Genomic DNA, 19,959 nt, shown 5'->3' on the forward strand with positions numbered 1-19,959 from the left:
TTTGCTTCTATCTGTATGAAATTTTCCCTAACTGAATTTTACTACACAGGTACCTAGGGGGTTTGGGCCCTGTTATCTTTGACTGGCAGCTGAATTCTCCATTGCATGTTTCAGTTTTGTTATATTGAGAAACCTGGAGAAAAAAAAACACTGCTCTCCCCCCCCCAAAAAAAAAAAACAACCAACATTGATCAGCCACAGTTCTGGCTGTGCATCTGTAAAAAGTGTGAGTACATAAATTGCATGTTGAAATCTCAATGAGAGATGCAGAGCTGCTTCCTGCACTTAAATCTTTTCGTCATGGCCTTAAATAACTGTGGCATTTCTGTGTTAAAATCCTTCCTGTGTTACAGAAGTAACTGCATTTATTAGTTTAGTCATTTTTGTAGTTTATAATTACAGGACATTTAGAGGTAAGACACTTTGCACTTGGTATGCAGTTTCCGAGGATAATACCTAACAAAAAGAAGGCTTAAACTGACAGCATCATTGAGCCTTATCCTAAGTAGTCAAATGAGTTCAAAACCTATCATCAGTCACTGATAGGATCCACTTCTATCCGCTTTAAATCCAGCATAAAGTGCCAGTGAATTGTTAAAAGCTGAGGACAACTAGTAGTTTGCCTAATATAAGCCTGCAAAAGAATGGTATTTGGAGTGAAGTGCCATATTATTGCCATTTATAAACCATTTCCTGATTTTGGCAGTACATGTTATATTACTCTATCCTCTGAGTATCAGAGAAAAACCAAAGTGAGCAATACATTGCAGATTTTAAGATCCTGCCTTGAAGCACTGAGGTTTTCTCACAAGTCATACCAGGTTTAAGTGCTAAAACACTGCACTGATACTAACTCATATCTCCTGGCATGAATCAGCAGCTAAATCCAGTTAATTATCACATGTGTATTTGATTAAGAATACCTCCTGGATAAGTACAGTGCCGATAGTTAGGTGCTAGAGGCACTGCTGAGGACCATGAGGCTGGGACCGGGACAATATTCTTAATATAAGAAAAACCAGAAAAGTAGGCACTGAAGGAGTTGCAGTGTGGAATAATAAACTTGTCACTGGTCATTGTCCCAGATAATTACAGACATACTGTCTACGAGATGCAGAAGGCTAAGCATTGAAAAGACAGTGAAATACTTGATTGAAGTACAGTCAAGACTGTCAGATACAACAATTCTCTTCCTTACTCTGCTGCCACAGCGTCCCTGGGTCCACTCCGATCCCTGCCGATAGAATACATGTGGACATTGGAGCAGATGGACATGCATGGACCGGGCACAACTGAGCAAGTGGACACGCGTGGCGGGGCACATCTGAGCGCACTCTTGCAGGGCTGCAGCTCGGGACGGAGTTTTCCCCCCTTATCGGACTTTAGTAGCCATTATTAGCCATTTTTTAGGTAAAAACAAAATAAACCAATAAAAAGTACGGCGGGGGGACCAGTCCCCCCCCCCCCCCAGCCCCCAGCACCGCCCCGCTGCTCCTTGCCAAGCCGCTGGCCCGGAGGGGATGGAGAGAGAGGGAAGCTTGGCAGCCCCCGCACCACCCCATCCTCAGCCGGGCGGACACACAGACAAATTCCAGAACCCTCTTCTGCGCTGCACGGCCTCGGTTCCCGAGACCCCAGGACCCCGAGCGTCCCCACCAGCCGCGGCGCGACCCCCGCCCGGGCGGTACCGGACCCCCTCGCGGGGGGTGGGACGCTGTGTCCGGGCTGACTCACTCCCCGCTCCGCCTCCTGCATCGCGCCGGCGGGGGCGGGGTCGACCGAGGCCAAGCCCCCGCCCCTCGATCCCGGCCGCCCCCCCCCCCCCCCCCCCCCCCCCCCCTCCCGATCCTCCTCTTCACCCCCCCCCCCCCCTTGCTTCTCCGCCCGCCCGGCACGGACCGCAATGATTTAGAAGTTCAGGAATCCCACGTGACGTCACGGAGGGTGATGTAATGCTTCTCTAAATAGAACGTATTGTAACCGTCCCTCAGTCCAACGTGGTTCCTCCGGCCGCGCTGCCGGTCCCGTCCCCGCCGCGCCGCGCCGGGCGGTAAGTTCCTAAAAATACGGGGCTGCCCCGGGAAGGCGCCCGCCGCGGCGCGCAGCACAGCCCGCAGCACACCCCGCGCTCCGCCGCACGGCACGGCGCGTTTCGGAGCGGGGCAGCAGCGCCGGGGTGAGCAGCTGGGGAAGGGGCATCCTGCAGCCCCGGGGGCTTTTCCCTCCTTACCTCCGCCGCCGCATCTGCTCCCCGGAGGAGGCAGTGCCGGTCCTTGCCGCGCCGCTGGCGGGAGCGGGGATCCCCGCCGCGCCCCCCGTCCCCGTGGTGCCCCGCCAAGGGGGAGCGGGGAGAGGGGGAGTGCGCGACCCCTGCTTCCCGCGGAGCAGGGTGACGGGGGACCGGGGGTGCACGGCCGCCGAGCTGCTGGGGTAGCTGAGCTCCCTCCGCGCACCTCGGGGAGTTTTGGGAAGTCTCTGCGCTCCGCTTCCCGGGATGGTTTGGAGAAGCTGCCGCGGGGCGCAGACAGCACCCCGCTCTGCTCTACCCTGAACGGGACGTGCGGCTGCGGAGCTCCCGGCGGAGGGTCCGTCGTCTTCCCGCGCACCACGGCGGGCTGGACGGCTCCTCGTCTCAGCCTGCCCCGGCGGCAGCCGGCGGTGACAGCTCGGCGGGGCGCTGCCCGGCCGCCTCCTCTTCCCGCCGCCCCTAAACTTCTGGACAAGTTTAGCGGCGGTGCCTGGGGCGCTCCAGCCATCCGGCACCCGCCGGCGGCGGCTGCCGAGCGGTGCGCGGAGAGGTGCGCGGCTGCCTGCCCCCGTGCGACACCCGGGGTGCCGGGCTGCTCCCGGTCCTTACGTCATGCTGCGGGCCGGTGCGGGGCTGATGCTCCGCGTCTGATACCGTCGGGTTCGGGTCGGGTCGGGTCGAGGGATGGAGGGGGGGAAGTTCTGAAAGGGTCCCCCTCTCTGCAGCCCCGCTCTCTTTTTTCAGCCCCGCTGCTCCGCTCATCGCCTCCCCCGTCCTCAGCTCCGCGCCCCCCTGCCACTATCCTCTCTTACAGGGATCTCTCTCTCCCCAGCAAAGTTTTCGGGACGCTAAGAACTTCAGGAGTATAAGGGGAATACTTGCTAAACTCTGCCTCCTCTATTATTTATGTCCAAGCATGGTGAGTGATCCTTCATCTCCAGGGCTTAATATAAGCTTTACAATCGGAAAGAGAGAGGTTGTTCAAAGATGGGGGTAGGAATAAAGGAAAATGAAATATCCATATGTTTCGGGTTTTTTTTTCTATTTTTTTTTAAACTCCGGAGCGTTATAAGGAGTATTTTAAAGCAGCAAGATTAGGAGAATTCCTTGTATTATCAGTAAGAAACAGTGCTTAGCTAGATGAAATTAAAGCTTGAACGGAAGTGTAATAATTACTGTGAAGCATCTTGCTTGGGCTTTCCTTGAGACTGTGCATTTTTCAGACAGATACTCGCCCTCTGGCTTGCACCAGCCTTTCCTTGTCGGGCCAATTGGCCAAGCAAAAGTGCGTCAAGAAACAGTGGTGAAGGAAAACTTTCTTGTAAGACACTGTCATGCAGAAATAATCCAGAAAATGGACTAAAAGAAAATTGTAAGCTGGAAGGTGAGAGCTAAGTGTGAAAGTGTAGCTTTATTTGGGGGGATTTTGCCAAAGGATGTACACTTTCTAAAGATATGGTTTATTTTCAGTAGAAAAGGGTGCAGGGTTGAAAGTTCCCGTTCATGTGGTAAAGGGGGCTGTCAGTATCCAGACCTGGGATTTCTTTATTAAAAAGAAAAATTGCCTAAAATCCTTATTTGTGACTCTTTAAGCTTAAGGGGAGCTGTACAGGTCGCAAAGCACTAGGGAAAAGTGTGATTAATGATCAGTGATTAGTGATAAGTGATTAGTGGTTTTATTCAAACTGTTACCTCTGACCAGAAGCACACATCAGAGGATTAACAGCCTCTTTAGATAAATGCTCATTAGTGGAAGGGGGAAAGCAAAGATAATAGGCATGCACACAGGGACAACTTTCTAGGAAAATCATTCCTGTCTCTGGCATAATAAGCTCTATTAGCAGAAAGGCTCTTTTAATTTAAAAGTTGCTTTTATCTTGTAAATCAAAGATAGATGTAGAACTTTGCTGTGCTATTATAGCCTAAATTTTCCCATATCTACTAGATGTGGATTATCTCAGTAGTGATATTTTATTTAAAAAAAAAAACCCGCAAAACACACACATACAAAAAAACCCCCAAACCCAACAATTGAATCTTTAATAACTGAACATTCCCAAGTGCTTAAAGCCCTGCATCCCAAGGCATCCACTCCTACCAGGCAGAGCAGAGCCTGCTGGCAGTGAACTAGATGGCGCAGTCTTGTTCTTTTTGAATATTTAGTCCTGGGTTATGAACTCCGCAAGTAGCAGCTTGCTAGGTGTCCTTCAACACTTCTAACAAAGTTGATTCTGTGCTGGGTTGGAGGCTAGACACTGCTACGAGTTTGTAGTCACATTTTCCACATCAGTTAATCTAGTGAGTTAAGGGCTACTGGAAAAATTAGTCTCATTTACTGAAATAAGCAGTGAGTGAGAGAAAGAAGGAGAGAATGAGAGAGGGGCAAATAGCTACAGCCTGAGACCCAACTCCTGATTGAACTGTTTTATGCTGTTTTAATGAAGTACAGTTCTGATGGCCTTAATTACTGAAGCCTAAAAGCTCTCAGGAGTTTTCCCCCCCCCCAGCTATCACTGGTGAAGTTGGGTGGGTTTTTTTGAGAGTCACTAAAAAGAATGAACAGTTGGAGTGGTGGTTGAACAAAACAACTGGGACCTGAGCATACTCTACAGAAAATGGTAAGGAGTCTATTTTTGTGATACCTAACCAGGGATTTCTCATTACTTTTTATCATGCATGGGGTGTAGAGAACTGGTACCTACTGCTGACCATAGATGTGGGAATGTTTCTGCTGTCCTTTAGCTCCCGTGGGATTTATGCTTGCATCTGTGGAGATCATCAAAGTTTCAAAACTTTAAATGAAAGACAAAATAGAAATAATGAACTTACGGCATGAAAAAGACACTGCTGTAGTCTCCTATTGTCACACATTTAATTGGAGGCTGATAGGAGTAGGCAGAATAATGCTTAAAAGCAACAAGTTTTGTAATAGCATATAAAAAAGGCAATAAGCTTTGTCAGACAGTCTTGAATATTGGATGGCACTCTTCCAGGAATTAAAATTGCACTATTTTTAAAACTTTACACTTTTAAAGCAGTCAGAATGCTTTCCCCCCCCCCAAAATATTCATTTATAGTTCAGCTTCAATTTATCAGACTCTGCTTCTACTAATTTAACCCCGGGAATATAAATGGAAGCACATAGATTAAAAGGAAAAATAGAAGCAAGGTTGTAGCTGTCATCCTATTTGTCTTGCCATTTACCAGAACAACTTGCACAGATAAAGAGTGAAAGGTACTTTTTTTAATTTGGTGTTCAGTTCCTCACTTTGAGAACCTGAAATGTGCTGCAATAGTTTACATTTAGCCAGTGCACTGCAGAGAACTATTCTGTAAAATCGTTTCAGTGGGAGCTGGAGTTCACTCCAGCTGAGTTGGTGCAAGAGAGACAATCTCACAGTGCCTTCAAAAGGCAGCTTTTACGTATGAAACCTTTCAGCTTTGTGTGGGCAGAGTCTCTGTGAGCTTAGTAAGTCTTGCAGAATGATCTGAAACTTGGTTATTACCTTGTCGGCCTGTGTCCCCTTTTAAAAAAGAGCTTCTGTGCCCCTAATCGAGGCATGAGGATCTTCAAGTATTTAAGACTTCTTGCAATACTGCTGTTGCTTTTAAAACAGTTCATTTAATCAAAGATTTTTCCACTAATCTTTGTCATCTTTTCTCTCCAATTTCTGCCTGTCATTAACTTTGTGGTTTTCCTATCAACCTGTTGCTTTGAGGACTTACACCTATGTTTATGTATTATTAGCTGTCTTTCAAGCTTACTCTTCTTTCCAGTGGCCATCCTTCCTATAAACCCTTTATTGTGAGAAAATTAACTTCTGAACAAGATTTTTGCAATAAAAGACCAAAATTGTTTCTACTTAAAGCACTTAAAAATCATTATTATTATTAAGGACTATATGATTTATTATTGGAAAAAATGGGAATTTCTCTCAAGGCACACAAACACTGATTTTTCTTGTAACTCGTTACAGGAAAACTCGACGCAGATGCAGTTTCTGGGATCACAGATATGTGTATAAAGCAACAGGTCCTTCAGTTCTGCTTCATAGGTCTAGGTGATTCTTTTGGTTTGGTTTGGTTGTGGTTATCTCATACTTCCCAACTTAATAGCTATATATACACAACTGAGATAGCTTGCTTAGCTTAATCTTTCCTGTGTAACCCCTCACTGCAATGGCTATTTACGAGTCCTAGTGGAAATATTGGAAATTCTTTGAGATTCTGTCAGTCTCTCTCAGTACTAGTAGCAGAGCTGCTGGAACAGCTTGGTAGGTCATTGCCACTCTGCAATATCTCAAAACAATTTCTCTTGATTTGACCTCTCCCTCTTTCCACACTGCATGCTATTTAATCCCTGAAAAGAAACCAACCATGATTTCTAGGTAAATGATATATTCTGCTCTGCAAATGATTACGCTCTAGGGCTTTTAGGGTTGTTTTGCATTTTTCTGCCTTGAAAAATGATCAAAGTTGATCACAAATTTAAAGCAACAGTTTGGAATAAGTTTGGAATAACTATGAAAACACTTTTTCCTTTTACCAAGACTTATATTACTATGCTATTTGACAATTTTTCAGGTGTCTCTGGCACAGGCAAAACAATGATCTCAGACAATATCTTATCATGCTTTATTGGAACATTAGCTGTATTACAGAAGTCAGAAGTTCAGTACAGAATTTAGCTTTTGTTGAACTTCACATGTAAAACCAAAATGCTGTCCTGGAAATAATTTTTTTTTTTTGTTTACACATATAATAATATAAATTATTTAAATTGTCTTAGGTGTACATAACAAACACAATGTAACATGCATAAAATCGTTATTGTGAATATGCAGTGAAAAGTTTTGTTGGAGCAGATAAACTTATCTGTCTTGGTACATCCAAGAAGCTGTTCTCTTGGTTTGTGCACTCATCGTTTGCTTCTATTACAGATCAGGTCGAGGGAGCAACCCTAACAAACACTTTAATATAATAGTATGCCTACTGGTTTTCACTAAGGTGTTATTTTACTCTGTAATTAAAAATACTGGGAATCACCATTTTTGTACTAGCCATCAAATGGGAAATGAAGCTGTTATTTGCCCCTACAGAGTTTAGAAAGGGTTTGTTGCACTGGTTTTTAGGTTTCTAGATGGTGATATCGAATGCTATTTTATAAACACAAAGAGATTTCCCAAGGATTTTGCTGAAGGCTGTAGGATTTTCAAAGTAAAACATTGAAAGCTTACAACAATTTCCTTAGCTTAGAATATGTTTTTCTTCTGGTCCTTTTTCCGTCTCTCTCTCTCTCCTTTTTTTTTTTGAGAATTTGTTCAAGAAATCTTCAGCTTCAAAATAAATGCCTCAAAATGTTGTCATCAGCAGTGTTTGTTTAGGTGCAATGTTTTAATCTTGACCTTTGAGAGTCTTGACACCCTTCCATGTAAAGTGATTTGAAGGTGTGGGGTGCAGCCCGGCTCAGTCAGAGAGTCCCACTCAGCAGGTGATAAAAAGGGCACCATCTCTAGAAGAAACCAGGAGGAATGAGATTTGAACTTAACTGGAGGAAAACACTAGAAATCCTCTATTACTTTTGCCAATATCAGGAGCTCACTCTGCTTTTCTTGGGCTCTGAAAGTTTTCATTACTCTTATTACAGTACTGAGATCTCTGCTATTACTGGATCTGGGCATCGTTTGATCTCACCCTCAGCTTTCTACCCCATATGAACTCTACAAATAGTTTCTCTTGCCTTTTTGCCCTTTGCAATATTTTCCCAAATGGCTTTTTTTTCTCTTATCTCAATTTCTTTCCTTCCTGAGGGTCTTGTCTTTCGATGCCACCATGTAGTGATCATTTCAAGGCAGTTGAAGCACTTGGTCCCAATCTCAGTACATTAGTGTGTTTTGGGAATTTTCTGTCCAAGGACATACTGAGCTTAAAATGCCCATCCTTGGACACACTGCCTAAACTTAATACAATTGTATGTCAGAGAAATTTATTTAATTATGCTGATCTTTTTTCTCATTTAGAGAAGAAGTGGCCTTTTTATGTCTTTGTGTCTTCTGTTATCCTTGCATTGCATATAAGGCAGTGTTGTTCATAGCTAGCTTTTTCTGAGCTGTTTGCAACCGTTCAGAAATTTATTTTGCTTATGTGGGAAATTAACCTGGATCAGTGGTTCCCAGATTTAATGTAAGTTTTTTTTTTTTCTCCTGGCCAAATGTAAGTACTCTGAGTTAATATGTGATGCTCAACACAGGGGGCTCTGTAGCACAATAAACGGATTGGGTTTAGGATACATTGTATGGAGCAGCTACAACAGTAAGTGCTGAACAGAGATGTTAGCATATTGCACTATTTTTCCTTTATTGTGTTTTAAATCTTTCAGTTCTGGAGTGTGGCACTGGTATGGTGATTATATGTGGGGTCACTGTCTAAGTAAGCAATGGAGCACTCCAAGATGAGGATGATGATAACAGTAGGTCACACTGTTGTGTACTATTGCTGCAAACCAACTGCCAGTAATTCTGTCATGTGTGAACTAGTTTACTTATTAGTAATATATATAGTATTATATCTCTAATTTAATTTTTAAAAACCTTACAGTTAATAGCAATAGTTGGTTGCTAGGTGTGTTGCTTCAAATTGTGAACAATAAATCATACGTCTGTAGGTACTTGTCTGAATTGATTTTAGACTTGATTTAATCTGAGCCTGCTTTTAGTCCTGGTCAGGTCAGTGAATGAGTTTGTCACTAACTATTTTTAGGAGCCCAGCAGGAACTCAAAAGGTGACCTGACTGTGTGGTGGTAAAGAGCCTGGAATTGTGCTTGTCCAGAAACAAGCACTGTCTCTACTAGAAATCTGGGCATGCCAATACCTCACTTATAGGAAACTTCTTTTCTTGGAATGGTAGTAAGATACAACCCAAAGAAAAAGACAATTGATTGCTTTGTTCAGGAATATATTTTACTGCCTACTGTTTAGCTTTATGACTGAATGTTTTTGGAAGGAGAAGTCTTTGTTGAGGGCTTATGAGGATTTCAACCACCATATCAACTTCCTTCTTTTTGTGACTGAAAAAAAAAGCTTCTTTTGCTTCATGGGGAAGAACAGGGCATTTGCTCATTTTTATTTTAAGGTTGAAGAGATCAGGATCAATATCTGCAGAGTCTTCCATCGTTTCCCAGAGAGTACACAACGTGAGAGAAAAGACTGTAGTTAAAACAAGTGAAGGTTCATTTTTTCCTCATTTCCATCTCCTTAAGTGTATCTGTGTAGCACTTGAGAGTTATCTTACACCTGTTATTAAATAAGCTCAGTGTATGTTTGTAGTTTTGTTTTTTTTTACTGTCTGTGCAATGGAATAGTATTTTTAAAAAGACAGCAGAGAAAAAAATGATTACTGTAAAAATTAAACCACTTTCTACAATTCCTGTGCTTTTCTTTTTTTTTTCATTCTTCATTGGAAATGAAGCAGTGCATAGACTCAATGATGAAAATCAGTTTAATTTGTGCATTTGCTTGTTTAGTTCGAAAAGTGGGGGAAAGCAGTAATTTAACTATTTTGATGTGAACCTTTAAAAGACAAGTTTCTCTAATAACCTTCAGCAAAAAAGAGGAGAATCAAAAGAGCCGTGGGTTTTATGACTGAGTAAGGAGAATCACATTCTTGTGGGTTTAGAAAAATACCATAGTAGAGCCTAACTCACCACTCACCCCGATACAAATCTGGAGCAACTCTATTGAAATCTGTGGAGTTACAGACTGCTACAACACTCATTGAGAAGAAAATTAGATTCACGGCGTCTATTCTGCACGTAGCCTATCAGTCGTGCACTGTGCAAATCCCATTATTAAAGTAATAGCCTGACATGTCACGTTAAGGACGGCTGTTTCCCCAAGATGAACATGTTTGTAGCTCTCCTCGTCCTTTGACTAGTTTTTAGGGGGGCAGGGGGATATGGAGAATACTTATTTTGTGCTCAATTAATATTCCTTCCGTGCACGCTCCTTCCTCTCACGCGCTTTATGTATGGGTGCGCAGCCTGCACTCTCCATCATCTATCTGTCTGTGTCCCTTTGGCTGTGACAGTCACCACTTTTGCCTCAGGCTTGCACAACGCAGGCAAAAAGCCCACCAAGAATTTCAGCTAAATGTGGCAGGATCTGATTCTGCTCCTAAATGTGGTGTGTATTTTCACTCTTGTTGCTGTTATGAATTGGGAGTAACACCTTAGATTTCAGTGGAGGAATGGTGGTGTTTTCTTTCTTTCTTTATTATTTTTTTTTTTTAAGGAGAAAGCTGGAGGGGGAAAGCAGTGGAAAGAGTAGCCCTGCAGTTTTAATAAACTGAAGTATTTGTTTGCAGCAGTGAAAAGCAAGGCCCAAGCCACTGGAGCATCATGCATGGTTACCAGAATGACTTACAAGTGGGAGCAAAGTCCTTCAGAAGCTGGAAAAAAAAAATCTCATCACTGCCTGAGCTACTGTGTTTATTTATTTATTTATTTATTTTAATAACAATCAACGGGGAATTTAGGATAAGAAAAACATTGTAAAGAGTGGTAAATAGGCTGTGTCCATTGTACAACCCACACCTCCTCCAGTACTTGCTTCTAGTTTTCTTTATTTGACTCAGGGTACATGGAGGCAACTCTGTAATGTTTGAAAATTGTAGACCTCTATTGATTTCTCTGGAACTATGGAGTGAGGGTATGGCCCACAGTTGTTTATTAATTACACACAACAGGCAATTCCTGCACATAATCTTTTGTAGGAGGATGGAACCAAAAGGTTTTGGGCTTTATAACTGACTCTGGTATGGAAAGACTCTCTGGACCCTTAAAAATCCAGAGGTTAATTTATAAAAAAAATAAACCCACAACTATTATTTCATTGCCAAACATTTTTAAAAAGCACTATTTATGTAGGCCCTATATAAGCACACATTGTCTTATTATTCCTTCTGCTGGCTTTGCGTTTGACTAAACCATTATTCTCGGAGTGCTGCTGTGCTGAGATCATCAGTGATGATGGTGTGAAAACAAACAAGTTTTAGCATGAGAAGTCACTATATAGTTTGACAGGGGGGGTTTCGGCACCAAAAAAAATCCCCATTATTTTCATCTCTAGTCAAACCAAAATAAAAATCAGCTGGCTTGTGGGAAAAGTACATTTTTGAGAGGAGGGGAAGGGGGCGGGATGCAGTTCTGGAAGGTGCTGTGTCAGCTAAAAGGAGGACCCATCTCAATCCTCATTGAAGTCAATGGAAATTGAGGGCACTCGGGGACTGGTGGCATTGTGTCCTTTTTCTCCAAAGTTTAGTAAAACTGCTGAGATGAAACTTAATTCCTCATTCATTCAAACTCTTAGTAAGTTCTTAGGAGAAAAGCTCTCTTTGTTAAAGATTGAGATACCCTCCATCCCCTCAAAAGAGAGCTAAAAATTTACGTGCTCAAATTCTGTAGTCTTCAAGGAGTCCTTCAACACAAAGAGTGACAATGAGAGCTGATATTCTGCACATACCTCAAAGATAAAAAAAATCTGCTTTGGAGAAAAACATTTCTGCCCTTTGTTATGTTACACAAAATGAGACAGATTCCTGGTTTATTCTGTTGAAAGTGATCCTCAGTGTTAATTTTAAAAAGCTTTGAAACTAGTGAACATAGTTACGTGTAGTCAAATAGGAGGTGTATCAAACAGTATGCATGTCCTTTGACATTTTTGTTCCTAAAGAAAAATTATGATTGAGTTCTTTTTAACATAAACAGTTAAAGTCAATGAACCCCAGGTGAGTCAATCAACTTAGTAATACCCTCAAATTTAAGGGTTCCAGATAGTTTACTTTACTGCTGTAATGTGGCCTTACACTTGAACCTCTTACTGGATTATTTAAATTGAGTGGAGCTTTGAGGAAACACTGAAAGCATTGCTCCCTCTGTAGCAGTTAAGATGCTACATTTTGCATTTTCTCTTTCATTCTGTCTGATTCTATACAGTTTTTCTTGCCAAAAAGTATTTGGTATTCCAAAATATTAGGACAGCCTATTTCTAGGCTGTCAGTCTTCCAGTTTTCATTTTGGAGTTTTTAGTCTGTGCACTATCAGCCAAAGGCATGTCAGCAGACTGTAAGTTCTTAGGGGCAGAATAAGCACAGGAAAAGAGGTTTGGGCATTGTAATTAACTCTAAATGCATTTATAATGAGGACAATAAGAGATATGATGATGACTGTCTTATCAAGCTATTAATGGAACTAGTTTCTTGGTTGTTGTTTTTTTTTTTTGTTTTTTTTTTTTTTTTTTTTTTTTTAATTTGAATTTGCTATGTTGGTTTCAGATAGCTGAAATTTACTGAGGATTCCTTGCAGCCAAGTGTTGGTTTGGCATGCTGTGTACGATGAGATGCTTGCTGTATCTCTTCTTTTGAGGCAACACCCGTCTTTAGACAGAGGAAGATGTGGTGTTGGGTGTAATGCTGAGGCTCATGTTGTGTGGTGTGGGAGAATGCACTGCGTGGCATGTGAGAATGTGGTGGTGTAAGCCACCTTTTGCCTTTCCCCACCAATAGAATTACTAGCCACCAGGCTGACACTGCAGGGTTTTAAGAGCAAAATGAAGACTGCAATCAGGCAGATTGGTTTGTGTGGAAAGACTCTTGGTTACATAGCAAATGACAGATGGCAATAAACTTTGTAGCTCATTGCTGAGGGAGAAAAAGGCAAAAGCACGTGATCAGGACAGTGGAAAGAATAGGCCTTTGTTAAAGGCTGATTGCAAAAAAGCAAAATAAAAATTCAGGAAGTGGTGCTTCTTTTAACCTTCTATAATTCTGCAGATAGTATTTTCCTCGTATACACAGTGCCTCCTTAATAGCCATGTTCAAAACATATGCTAAAAAAAGCATCATCCTTTTGGTCTCCACATTGAAGTGCTGGTTATTTCTCCATCTAATGACCAACCTGGCTTAGAGCTGTCTGTGCTTTCGACCATGGTGCATGTGAGGTGGCCTGAAAAGTGGCAAAGCTGTGACAGAGCCTCTTCTCTCTTGCCAAACCCCATATTTAGCACAGAGGGGATTTCCTTGCCATTGTGCAGTGAAGGCAGTTGGGCCACATGGTTTCTCTGCAGTTCCATCCAGTCCTGAGTTAAATCAAGTGGCAGTAGATGGGGGTAAGGTGAGTGTCCTGTGTGTGAGTGGCAGTTTTGGATGGGAGTTGTTCTGTCCTGTTCAACCAGACTGGTGGCTTTTTGTGGAGGAAAAAAAATAGTCATCAAAGACCTTTACAAGAAGAACTTGCCTAAAAAACATGGAGGCCTGGAAGTGTTCACAGTCACAGATTTCTGTGACTAGCTGCAGCCAAAATAAAAGGGAAGGAAATATGTGAAATAGTCAAAATACTCTATTTCAACATTTTTTCAAAATGAGATATATCTCCTTTGAAAACTGACGTATTAAGGAAGACACAGGGCATTAAATCTTTCAGAAATAATAATAATAAATAACAGTAACAATAGTAATAATAATTAGGGGCATTAAATCTTTCAGAAATAATAATAATAAATAACAGTAACAATAGTAATAATAATTAGGTGCTGAATTAAGTCTTTCAGGTTGATGCAAACATTTGTATGTTTATCTGTCTTTCTTTGTCTGCTCTCCATTTAGGGCACTTGAATCTCTTTAACCTTTCTTGTCTGTGAATGTTAGACAAAGGAAAACTGGAAAGCTATGTTGGTTGAGGGCTTCAAATGGCTGGGTAGAGGCCTTTTGTTGGCAGAAATGTCAGATATCCTGACTGTTTCCTAAGATATGGTTTGATCTGGCTGGAATAGAGAAGATGATGGTCTTCCCTTCAGGGCAGTACAGAATTGGCTTCATTAACTCATGGGATCAGAAAAAAATGGCTAAAAGAAGTGAAGTCTTTGGATGGCAACTTTGCTGAGAATAAATTTAGTAGAGGCTGACAGAAATATCTTGGATTTTTGTCAATTAAATCATCCGTACATGTTAAATTCAGAAACCTGGAGTAAATGGAGAAATAGTCTTTCTTGGTTGTGCTACTGGTTAAGGTTTTTAGGTTTTTTTAAAATGTATTCTTTAGGGGAAATGTTGATATCTGAAATGGAAACCTATTACTGTGAATTATCTGGTGGGAGCTCTGCTAAAAGATTAGATTAATTTCAGTATTCAAGACACATTAAAAGGGAGCTGAAGAAACAATATTTCACAGGTACAAACTTTTTGCTTGCCTTTGAGAAAATTAGTTTCTATCATGAGTTATCATTAGTTTCTATCTACTAGTTTTTATCATGAGACACATTAGGTTTTGGGAGGAAGAAATTCTTGTTTGTTCAAGGTAAGCGAGGAATTGCATTTCTTGTAGCTTTTCTTAAATCATGTGGAGCATTTAATCTCCATGTGATGGCTCTTTAACTTGTCTTTTCAAGCGTGTTTTCTGGTGGCTTGATGGTATGTAGAACATTTCCTTCCTGTACTTCAGCATTTCTAACCAAAATCGGAGTATGTTTGAAACCTTAGCTTATTCACACTTCCTAATCATAATCCCCTTGGTTTCCTTGTCAGCACCTTTTTGTGGTATTTCTCTGGACACCTCTATCTAATATCTCCAGAGGTTATTCTACAGAGTAACCTTTGACAAGATCTATTACTTACTACTTACTGCTTTTAACAAGGTGAAAGGAGGTCAGGCTCTGTAAAAGGCAGGCATTATTAGAAGACTGCTGTAGAGTCTCTTGGTGGCTTGGCCATCTCTTCTGGCAGCACCGTCTGCAAATCAGTTCAGACGCCTCTTCTACTGTGCAAAGAAAATTACATTTATGGCTGGACATGATTGCATGCAGATAACAGAAGTCCTTGGGAAAGTGGTTACTGCGTGTGTTACGAAGCTCCAGGTTGTTTTGCGGTCAGGGTCATTGCCTACTGATGCACCCACTGGAATCTGTGAGATTTTTGCTGTCAGCTTCAATGGTAAAAGGATTTCAGGCTGCTAGTGTTTGTGTGATCCACTTAATTGCACCTCATGACCAGTGCTAATGACTTTTGCCTCTGCAAGGCTTGAACTGGTAATTTGGCTACCCCTCCTGTCAGAGTTCAGGATCTTCTAAATGGGAGTTGGTGCTATTTCTTTAACTAAATTAAGATGCAAAACTACCTTTTTTTGATTTGAAAAACAGATGTCAAGATCGCACTTTGTCAAAAGAGTAACTGCAAGATCCCTCCAGCTGACACACAAAACCATAGAAATTAGACCAAACATATTTTCTGCCAAATTAATTAAAAAGCTGAGAAATGGTACAGGAGAGTTTAGGCAGATCCCAGTGGTATCAAAAATGCAACTTAAAAAAAAGTCTAGTCAGCTTATCTGCATGCATCCTAAAATTAAAAAAATCTTTTTAGGGACCTTTGAAGTATCTCTGTCTTAATTTTGTCAATGAAGGACCATGATTTTTTATCTTGATTCTGTTAGCTGCTTACCACAGCTTGTTCATGCTTTTTGTATTTGATGAATCTACAAAAACTGCCAGTATACCTTTCAGATGCAAAAAGCTATGGTACAAAGAATAAAAGCCACTATAAGATGCTCAAAAATAATCATAAGGATTTTTGTTCTCATCCCCCCAAACTGAAAACCAGGCTAACTTGTTGCAAACACAGCTTTCACTTTCTGTGTAGTCTGATATCAATTATTCACATGCAACCTGTGGCTGAAGTGCTCTGTCTTGGGAGAGAACTTAAATTTGATTTACCTAATGGGAACTGATAGCCATATTATTAGCATACATATAATCATAGAATCATAGAATCATAGAATCATAGAATTGGCTGGGTTGGAAAGGACCTCAGAGATCATCAAGTCCAACCCTTGATCCACTACCGCTGCAGTTACCAGACCATGGCACTGAGTGCCACATCCAGTCTCTTTTAAAATATCTCCAGGGATGGAGAATCCACTACTTCCCTGGGCAGCCCATTCCAGTGATTGATCACCCTCTCAGTAAAGAAATTCTTTCTAATGTCCAACCTAAACCTCCCCTGGCACAACTTAAGACCATGCCCTCTTGTCTTGTAGAAAGTCGTTTGGCAAAAGAGACCAACCCACACCTGGCTACACCCTCCTTTCAGGGAGTTTTAGAGAGTGATGAGGTCTCCCCTGAGCCTCCTCTTCTCCAGGCTGAACAGCCCCAGCTCCCTCAGCCTCTCCTCATAGGGTCTGTGCTCGAGTCCTTTCACCAGCCTGGTTGCCCTCCTTTGGACCCACTCCAGGACCTCAATATCCTTCCTAAACTGGGGGGCCCAGAACTGGACACAGTACTCGAGGTGTGGCCTCACCAGGGCTGAGTACAGGGGCAGAATCCCTTCCTTGGACCTGCTGGCCACGCTGTTCCTGATACAGGCCAGGATGCCATTGGCTTTCTTGGCCACCTGGGCACACTGCTGGCTCATGTTCAGCTTCCTGTCAGTCCAGACTCCCTGGTCCCTTTCTGCCTGGCTGCTCTCAGCCACTCTGTCCCCATCCTGGAGCTCCCCATGGGGTTGTTGTGGCCAAAGTGCAGGACCCGGCACTTGGCCTTGTATGGCATGGGCAGATGAGGCTGAGCCCTTCACAGAAATGAGGCATGATAACTGCCTTTACAATATCTAAAGGTGGAAATGTGAAGTATGTGTTACCTATTTTTGCTTCAAACAAGAAAAGTAATACTTTTTTTTTTTTTTTTGTATACTCAGGTGGAGGCTTAACTATATACTGCTAAGACAAAAAAGAAAAAAACCCCACAAAATTTCTGCAAGATGATAAAGTTTCCTTGGTGTGTTATGATTCTGGATGTTCTGTTTGTTTCTCATGTCAGCAGCCTCCCAAAAACTCACTAAGAAGATTCATGTAGGTGTCTCTTGTCATATTCCTTTCTGTCAAACTCACTATTTTTCAGCATGCAGGCAAGTCCTTTTTATGGTTGGTTGGTTGGTTGGTTTTGGTTTTTGTTTTTCTTTTGGGGTGTGATCTTAGTTTTCTCTTTCATTTTAATTAAAATTAATTAAAATTAAATTAACCTTTTGGTTCAAACTCTTTGTAGCTGAACATATAGTAATTTACCAAGTGAACTGGCCTTCAGCTTTGAAAACCTGAACCCTGTGGGCCAAGTAAGATAGGCAAATGTTTGTAGAGGGGTTGAGGCTGAACACTGGAGGGTGAGACCAAGAAATTGTGAAGTGAGTGGTGCACCAACACGGCAGAGCCGGAGAGGGATAAACAAATCCCTACTAATAGAGAGTGAGAAGACTTGGAAGTTTTCTAGTCCATTTTTGGAGTGAGAAAGATGAAGATTATCTAGTGGGGGCTTTGGAGACAGGAGGTGGGGTAGAGCCAGGGTCAGGCTAGCTGACACCAAGCTGAAATCTGCTCTCTCAAAGCCTTTGGATTATGTGAAGGCTCTGAAAAAAGGCCACGAAGTCGGCCTCCACAGGTAGAATCTATCCCTTCTAGAAACCTAAGCCTTAACACAAGTTTAGTATCCTTGTATTAAGATCCTTGTATTAACATCCTTTAGTATCCTTGTATTAGATCCTTGTATTAAGATTTGTGAATTTTAAATACCAGCAACAGAAGTAAGGTGTGATCAGAATAGAAAGAAATTACTTTCCTCTTCCTACCCTGTTATGACTATGATACAGTAACTCACAGTTGATGAGTCTGATTTACATTCTGTCAGAGAAGCTTGTATTGTGCTGCTTTGTTTGTTTTATTTTTCTCCCCAAAAAGCCCTACTGCTCATCTGTGTAAAACCTTGCACTGACTTAAAGGGGAATTCCACCTAAAAATAACAGAAAGATGCAGAGTTTGTAGTTTGGGAGAAAAAAGGGTGCTGCTGTCTCCTTCTCACTCTTCACATCTGCTGTTTTCCTTTCTTTTACTCAAGATTTTCAACTACTATCAGTGTTAGGAACACTGTATATCCCATTCTTGTTGCATTAATGTGATAAGGCAGGTTTGCATGGATTTTACAGTTTGCCTCAGATGAGACAGAAGGCTCTGCATGATACCCAAAGTATCATTTAAAATGAAACTCCTGATTGGAAGTTCCCTCTGCCAAGTTCGAGGTGGCACTGAGCTTCGTGTCCAGCCCTGAGTTTGTTTAGATGTAGAAAACTGTGAAGCTGTAAATACAGAGAGAAAGAATACTTGGAGTAATAGATAAAGGTCAAAAAAGTTTAGAGGAGTCCAAAGGAGAAGGAAAAGGCCCAGTGATTCCTTGTGGGTGTGGTGACTGAACAGATGAATTCCCTTGACTGGTAACTTTTGTTTGTGCATAGCCTGGTTGGAAGAATTCAGTTAAATTTCAATGCATTTTAGATTTTCTATAAGGTACCTGTGTGAGGGTCAACTTTATGTGGATGAGATTATAATTTAAAATACATTGCATCTAAGAAGCTCACAGCTCACCACCTGACCTCCACCTGTACCTATGATGAGACCAAGCAAAAAAAAGTAGCAACAGGGCTTTCTGTCCAAAATCTTTGCTTTCATTGTAGGATTTGCTTCCAGCTTGGAAAGAAGAGGTCTGCTTGGCCTTGCTGGAAGCTTGCTTGTCACTGTGGGTGTGGGTTTTTTTGAGTGCTGATAGACCACACGCTCCTTTTGCATCAGCTGGAGAAGAAACTTGGGACCTACTGGGAAGTGAGGGTCTTCTTCAAGAGTTAGGGTTGTGTTAGCTTTTGGCACTCATTTGACTCCTGCTGAGAAGGATACACCTGGTACCTGCTGGATGGGGGGGAAGTCAAATCCTTTGCTCTGCCTTTTTGTGCAATGTTCTTGGTAAGTGATCTGGTTGGGCTCCTTGCATGAGGACAGCCTGTGACAATGCATATCAGGGAATTCCCCCAGATCTAAGGTCACCAAAATTGTGTCTAAACATGGTGTACTACAATGTTTCTAACAGGAAACACCATCTTACCAGAACAGAAGGGGAATTTGTAGGTTTCTGGAGCTGCTCAGTGGTGGCAGAAGTTGTGGTAGGTGGGTGAATATTCCTTCCCCTTGAGCTGGACCTGGTTTGGAAGGTGGTGTTTTCCTTTCTGTCAGGCCATGCTCACAATGAGAGCAGCTCTGAGCTCCTAGGAGCAGCCTCTTCTGGTGGCCTCCTGTGCTCTGGCTCTTCAGGCAGCTGAAAATCATTCAAAGGAAACAGCCCCAGGTGACTTGGAAGAGGGGTGAGAGTGCGGAAATGTTGCATTTCCCAATCAGTGATAGACTCAGCTCCTCCCACATCTCCAGGATAAAGTTCATTTGTCATAAGATAAGGTAGGTTTTCTTGTAATGAAAAGAGTGTTTCAAAACAACTTTGGCTTTAATTTCAAAGCAAAAGGAAAATGTGAGTTCAGATCAATCAGTAAGTCAGTGGAGGTGTTTTGTGTCAGAAGACAAGTTATTTTCTGGATGTAAACATTGTTACACTATTTACTATATAATACTCTTGTTTATAGTTTAAATTTTTTTTCCCTATTAGAACAAATTTATTTTCAAGATGATTAAGTGATTGTATTGTATTTACATTCTCTTTACCTGGTTGTGAAGTGATTGTGATTTCTTATGGAATAAATTATTCAGATTAGGTGATTCTCCTGTGCCAGCTGGATAAAAAAATCTTGCAGTAAATTGGTATGGTATTAAATCAGATTGTTGCTGTTTCTGCTGTTGTGC

At 42.0% G+C, this 19,959-nt stretch overlaps 1 protein-coding gene across 2 annotated transcripts in view; it reads left to right on the plus strand.

Moving 5' to 3' along the window:
* The first annotated feature begins 2,018 nt into the window (after nucleotides 1-2,018).
* Nucleotides 2,019-19,959, plus strand: part of CREB5 (cAMP responsive element binding protein 5) — a 253,853-nt gene continuing 235,912 nt past the window's right edge. The window contains exons 1-2 of one of the 2 annotated variants that reach the window (XM_030445255.1): nucleotides 2,019-2,050; nucleotides 3,081-3,167. In XM_030445255.1, the coding sequence (XP_030301115.1) occupies nucleotides 3,165-3,167 (3 nt within the window). In that variant the 5' untranslated portion in view covers nucleotides 2,019-2,050; nucleotides 3,081-3,164. Of the gene's footprint in view, nucleotides 2,051-2,956; nucleotides 3,168-19,959 lie in introns of those variants that run through there. The other variant, XM_008494232.2, reaches the window with a different exon arrangement.

Source organism: Calypte anna, chromosome 2, assembly GCF_003957555.1.
Source record: "Calypte anna isolate BGI_N300 chromosome 2, bCalAnn1_v1.p, whole genome shotgun sequence".
NCBI lineage: Eukaryota > Metazoa > Chordata > Aves > Apodiformes > Trochilidae > Calypte > Calypte anna.